The sequence below is a fragment of the Priapulus caudatus genome, unplaced genomic scaffold, assembly GCF_000485595.1.
Source record: "Priapulus caudatus unplaced genomic scaffold, Priapulus_caudatus-5.0.1 Scaffold53, whole genome shotgun sequence".
NCBI lineage: Eukaryota > Metazoa > Priapulida > Priapulimorpha > Priapulimorphida > Priapulidae > Priapulus > Priapulus caudatus.
The window spans coordinates 683666-690589 of record NW_014577114.1 but is presented as its reverse complement, the minus strand read 5'-3'; the positions used below and the strand labels follow the sequence as shown (position 1 = coordinate 690589).

At 42.8% G+C, this 6924-nt stretch overlaps 1 protein-coding gene across 1 annotated transcript in view; it reads right to left on the bottom strand.

The window, feature by feature from the left end:
• Positions 1-218: 218 nt before the first annotated feature.
• LOC106820943 (ras-related protein Rab-2-like) overlaps positions 219-6924 on the bottom strand; it is a 24170-nt gene continuing 17464 nt past the window's right edge. The window contains exons 5-8 of the mRNA XM_014825556.1: positions 6391-6483; positions 5637-5748; positions 5095-5163; positions 219-1582 (exon numbers count right to left, since the gene is read on the bottom strand). Of these exons, the coding sequence (XP_014681042.1) occupies positions 1484-1582; positions 5095-5163; positions 5637-5748; positions 6391-6483 (373 nt within the window). The 3' untranslated portion in view covers positions 219-1483. The remainder of the gene's footprint in view (positions 1583-5094; positions 5164-5636; positions 5749-6390; positions 6484-6924) is intronic.

Genomic DNA, 6924 nt, shown 5'->3' with positions numbered 1-6924 from the left:
CACAGATTAATTACAGTACTGCTACACCCAAGCTCGCTATGGTTGTGCAGCACAAACAGACATGGCAGAACGTCCGCATAGTTGTGCATGAGCACAAACACATGGAGAACGCCCGCATGGTGGTGCAGCACAACACCATGGAGAACGTCCGCATGGTTGTGGGCAACATCAACATAAAATTGGAAACGTCGCGCACTGGTGGTCGGCACGCACAACACATGCAGAACGTCCGCATGGTTGGTGCAGCACAACACATGCAGAACGTCCGCATGGTTGGTGCAGCACAACACATGCAGAACGTCCGCATGATTGGTGCAGCACAACAAAGACAGAACGTCTCTGTTGTTGGTGCAGCACAATAAAGACAGAATACCTACGTGGTTGCTGAGAATTGAAATAACAGACATTGTGCTGAATGTGGACTACGGCTAATGCAGATTGAACACTCAATATTACAGATCTATCACTAACAAATGATTAATTACCATGTGCTCATACAACATTAACATTTTACAGTGTTACATGCACAATAAATTCACAAGTTAAAATGCACAACACAATTGTGTACGTGCGTCAGTTCGTGCGTGCATATGTAACCTTTTTAATAATTTTTTAATTTTCATGAAAAGGGTACCCGTTACAAAGCCAGAGACCCCATAAGTTTGCCGTGGTTTCTACTTCAATGTGCATTTCCAAAAAATAACTCAAGGGAATAATTAATGTAGTTTGAATTATGTACATGAAACTGAAAACAGAAACGTGTTTCCGAGCATAAAAATGACTTGAATTATAAGCAAAATGAATAATATTTGTGAGAAATTAAAAAAAGATGAAATAGCATATACCTAGTAAGAATACAGCGTATTCCATTTCTGCAGAATTTACCTGTTGGCAAACTTGTGTCAAGAATGAAATGCTATCCTCTGATACCAACGAAACATGACACAATACTGAAAATTTATTCTAAATAATGTCACAAGAAAACAATGATATTGAACTCGGCTCATCCTTCTATACAGAGATATCGCCATGACCTGACTAGACAAAATAGACCAGCATACACGAAATTGTTTGTGGCTGTCGAAAGCTGAGCAGTGACACGTTCAGCTTTGGAACGCAGAAAGTACCACAGTCGGGGATAATCCGTACTTGACTCACAATTATTTATAAGACAACGACGTCCATATGCTCATTTCTTGACGACTGTGTGACTAAAATTTCAGGAGTACCAGTATTTATTTCACGCACCTAACACAGCCACTCCCTTTGCACAAAGCAACTGAGGAATGCATTTAAGGGCACAGCCAGCTTGCACCAAAAGAAATTTTTACATCATAATAAAGGTCCCTGTTCGTGCATGCATTTCAAATTGTTTTAATTTTTTTTGGATACACTCCTTATACTATTCAGTTGTACACGCAATTCACTCTGATAAGCAACTTTGGCTGTTCCGATGTAAATGTACAACACATAGTACTTGGTCTTAGCAGCAGCCACCACCTCCGGGATTAGCAAGGCCACCACCCTGGGGCATGTTCGGGTTGCTGGGTGAATGTTGAGGCCCTATCTTGATGCCGTTTGCCTAGGAACAAAAGAATGAAACCGATGCAGCTTAACATGATGAATTTCATATTAATTTCGTGTGTGTAAAGGTGTGGTGTGGTGCATGTGTGTGTGGTGTGATTGTGTGTGTGTGTTGCCATGTTGTGTGTGTTCGCTGTGGTGTGTGCTGTTGCTGCATCGGTGCTGGGTGTGGTGTGTTGTGGTGTGCCCCTGTGTGGTGCTCGCTGTGTGTCGGTCCTTGTGTGTGTGTGCAGTGTGTGTGTGCGCAGGTGTGTGTGCAGGTGTGTTGTGGTGCTGTGTGTGGGCGTTGCTGCGGTGCCCTTGGTGTGTGCGTGTAGTGTGTGTGTGCATGTGGTATGTGTGTGTTGTGTGTGTGTGCTGTTGTGTGTTGGTGTGTGTGATGTGCTGTGGTGTTCGTGCGCGGTGTGTGCCGGTGCGCAGTGCTGTGTGTTGTGTTGTGTGCACCCGGTGCTGTGTGTGTTGTGTGTGTGGTGCTGTGCATGTGTGCTGTGTGTGTGTGCCGCTGCTCGTGTGTGCTGGCCTCGCGTTGCGCGGTGGCGTGTGCGCGTAGGTGTGTCGGTGGTGTGTGGTTGTGCGTGCGCGCTGTGTGTGTGGCGTGTTTGCGTCGCCCGGCCGCCCTGTCTTGTGTGTGTGTGCGTGTGCGTTGTTGTCTGCGCGGGGTGTGTGCTGCAGGGGCGCTGTCCCTGGAGTGTGGTGTGCTGTGTGTGGCCCGGTGGGCTTTCCTGTGCACGTGGTCTGTTGTGTATGTGTGTGCAGCATGCGTGCGTACGTGCGCGTGTAAAGCACAAATCAATGATTCAATGTCACCTGCTCAGTGGTGCTCCCACCTAGCATAAACCTAGCATAAACCTAGTATAAACACGGTTTCTCACCACTGATGGTCAATATGATAACAGAAACTCTGCGCCTGTACATATAAATGCTGAGTTGCACTTCATAAAACCCATGGAGATACACTAGACGTGATGCGGCCATGATGCCAAGGCGCGCGAAGATTGACACTTTGTGTCTTCCAATCACAGCCTACGCCGCACCAATGTCTTATATTTTTAAATATGGGGACCCATTGGACCACCAAATCGCCGATCTCAGGAACTAGGGCATTGTGCTAGGCTAGAACGGTTTCCTACGATAGAGTTTGGCACAAACACGAAAATAACACGCTGTTTAGCGCACTGCGCTACGTCCTTCTGTTGCATTTTCGCATTTCCGTAATCAGAATAAGCCCCGCCTTCTTCGTTGATGGGCATGAATGGGGCGTCAACGGCGTGACCCGTTACTGCGTATAGGTGTTTGGTGAGACTGTTTGCTTTTCGTAAATAATGAAAGGCCCGAGCGATGCATTTCGCACCGAAGTGGGAAAATTGGGCATTTTTACCCACTTTCGGAAGTGAACAAGTGCGTCATTCATTGAACATTTAAGTTTTTCTAAAAATTAAATAATTCCGAAAATCCCTAACCGCGCTACTCGATTGTTTTAGCCAATGAACGTAGCTGTGTGTGTGACGTCTTGCCCCGCGCTTTATGCTTGGCTTAGCGGGCCTCGAAATGAATATCGGAGGCAGGCTCCTCGCAACACGCGTGTTTGTTGTTACATATAGCTTTGTGACATGAGAATGGGCGGTGTTGGGGAGTTCTGCGATGATAACCTCGTAATTTCTCAGCATTTCTTAAGGTGCATAAAACATTTTACCAATTTAGTGGTGTCAGTTAGTCACGGATATGTCACAGTAAGTACTAACCATAATGTTTCACATACGTTCACTTATTTTGCACACAGGCAGTCGATCATTGTGAAAAATTGTGTGAAGATTTATTTTTATTGAGACGTTCTAAGTGCCTGTGCTTTTATCAGTCTTGTACGTCAATGCACCTTCGTCAAGAGCCATAAACTCAACACAATTTCATCTCTCTTATTGTTTACGTCTGAATGCGTGATTGATCAGAGATCAGGTGTCTTTGGGGTTCCGAAAAACACAATTCCACTTGACAATTTCATGGGCCATTTCAATTAGAAGCTCTGCATAAAGGACCCCCAACAAGCCATTTCACTGACTAGTCAAGAAATTCAAAGGTCTGTATATTGCTCTTATTTAGCTGCCGATAGTTCTTATTTTGACCAAAGTCTTCATTGTTATCTTCTAAAACGACAGACCATCCGCTGACCGCTGTGGAGACGTGCACCGGGCCTCGAATTTGGCGCACGTTTCCACTGCGGACAGCGCTTCATAATTGAACATCCCCGCGGTCGCGTGTGCATATTCCACGGAACTGCGCATCTCATCCGCGCGCAGCGCTCAGGATCAACAGCAAAGCTGTGCCACGAAATCTTGTATCATGTCTCTCTGGATGCACTTTGTTTATTGCGCAAGAGCAAGAGATTGAGTTGTGTGTAGTTATGCATTCGTGAGCTATTATTGTCTGAACATGGCATATTCCAGTTTTTGAGTGTCTGCCATGTATCTTCTAGTGTGCGTGCGTGTGCATGTGTGTGTGTGCGCGTCTTTTCTATCTCTTGATTTTGCTTATGTATGGGGGAAACAATTAGGGACAAGGGCTATTAAAAGTTTAAGGTGATATTTAAATTATTATTCATTGAGTTATAAATAAATCATAGCTAAACTAAGACTAATACTATGTGGAACTACCCATTGTTTGGGCAACATGGGAGTTTTTGTGGACATCGCATATCAATGATAGTGATTTTCACTGTCCACAAAACTCCATGTTTCATTCACATCCATATAGTAATGAATAGCACAGGTGTTCCAAATAGTCCCACGTGCCATGCTTGTTTGTCAACCTATTCAGTGCTGCTAGTTCATGATAACAATTTCAGCATTGGTGACATGATTTACCAAAGCAGTAGGTATACAAACAAATAAGCATCATAACCAACCTGGCCCCCTACATATAAGATGGCTAAGCTATGAAGGTAATTCAAGTTGCCATGATAGTTCTACACACGTGTCGTGCTTGCCACTGGCGCACGATTAAGAAGTGCGAGCTACTAAACTGATTATTGTGCAGGCGGGCACATCGTCGATTTAGGTCTGTGGTGCGAAGTGACGTCGCATATTGTGTTGAAAATTGTGTAGGAACCAAAGTTCTGATAATAATTAAAATGACTGACTCGACTTTAACTAGATAAAAGATAAAATGAAAATGGATATTAAACAGCAGGTGCTGCCAGCAAATTCGATTAAGAGCCATTGTTCACCTAAAACATTCCCATGCGAGCAATTACTCAGGCGCCTGATTTTTTATTAAACAGATTAGAATGGTACGACTTCTCTCAATATACGCTGACAATAAAACTTCAAACAGCCAGCAGCAGACTATTTTCAACATTGAAATAAAGTAACTGTGGGCTGGTTAATCAAATCTCTTGAAATTTTTCAACAAAATTGACTAGTTTATAGTAATGTCACACAAATAAAATTCTAATCTATGTAAATACAGTGAAAAACGCCTCACTATTGTTAACAAACCCAAACGGCACAAGCTTACCTCATTGTTAATATCGAAAACACCTTCCTGGATCTTCCTAAAGATTTCATTTGCAGTCCCGATGAATGCCTGATAAAACAAACAGTTCGTTTAATGGAGTCGGTACATCAAAATATTTACATACAGCTGATGAATAACTCTCATATTATATTGTCACATATATATTGTCGCATATATATTGTCATTACAAACATGCCATATAATTAATGAGAACGTGTGAAAACAGCCCCACCTATTCAGTGCTGCTAGTTCATCAACATCAAAGCATCATAACCAACCTGGCCCCTACATATAAGATGGCTAAGCTATGAAGGTAATTCAAGTTGCCATGATAGTTCTATATAATGACTGAGATAAATAACGACTATAACATCCTAATATTGTACATGTGGATCATGGTGACATGTTCGTTTGTGGATACAGCTATGTAAATTTATGCAGTTATTGTTGATGTAAACTCAACAATAGCACCATATACGATTGATCTAAGTGCACAATGTAAGCCAAAAACTAGAGTGCCAAATATGTGTATATCAACGCACCTCTTCAACATTTGCTGCAGTCTTTGCAGATGTCTCCATAAAAACAAGTCCGTGTTCCCTGGCAAATGCCTCACCTTCTTCCTTCTTCACATCTCTCCTCGATTCCAGATCACTAGAAAGGGAAAATGCAGATTAGCAGACATGCAGAGTAGGAACTTTAACTGGCACACTTTCATGCCTGCTGTAAGGCAGCATCTACACAATTTGAAGGCATTAATAAGGCTTCATGGGCAGACCCATAACAGCATGCAACAGCATTATACCATCTAAAGCAATTATTGATTTACAGAAATGGTAACAACTCATTTATTGATTTTCTCTTTCATCCTTGTTTGACATGGCGAGCAGATGAACAACTCACAGATCAATCATCACGCACCCAAGCACGCATGCACGCACGCACGCAGGTGTCCAGGCATGAACGCACGCACGCACGCAATCATGCACGCAGGCACGCGCTCTCACACGCAATCACGCAGGCACCCACGCACGCAATCACGCACGCACACAATCACGCACGCAGGCACGCACGTGCGCAATCACGCACGCAGGCACGTGCGCAGGCATGCACGCACGCGCGCACGCAGGCAGGCATGCACGCAGGCACGCACGGACGCACGCAGGACTAAATAAAACTAGTCCTGTGTCCTTCCCCCTGACTGAAATTTTACTAGTTGTAAACTGTAATCTATTGTTAAACTAGTCACTACAGTTTTAATAGTTACTTATATTTGGAACACATGTTATGTATAACCTTTTGTTGCCAATAAGCATGATAACCATGTTGGAGTTGGAATGCTGCCGTGCATCTTCTAGCCACGTAGTCAGATGATTGAACGTGTCTCGTCTGGAATCGTTATCAAATAAGCATTAAAATCATACTAGACTCTAGGAGTTTATTGCATACAACTGTACTTACTGTATAACATGGTTCATACAGAAGGACTGAAATTTTGTCCAAAGACTTTTCAAGGACTTTTTAAGGACATTTTATTGGAAATTCAAAGACATTTTATCAGACATTTTATCGGAATTCATACACAGAACAAAACATACCTGGATTAATTTAATAACCCCATTAATCACTGCATGTCACATCTAAAACTTACCTGGATCACATTAATAAACCCTTCTAAACACTGTAACTTTTAAATACATCCCTTGATTTACTGACTGATTTTACTGACTTACTGTAATTTGTGATCATCATTTAACTGTCTATCGTGTCTATAATTTTTTTTTAGCTCATTTAATGCAATTTTCATTAAGGTTTGCACATTATTGATGG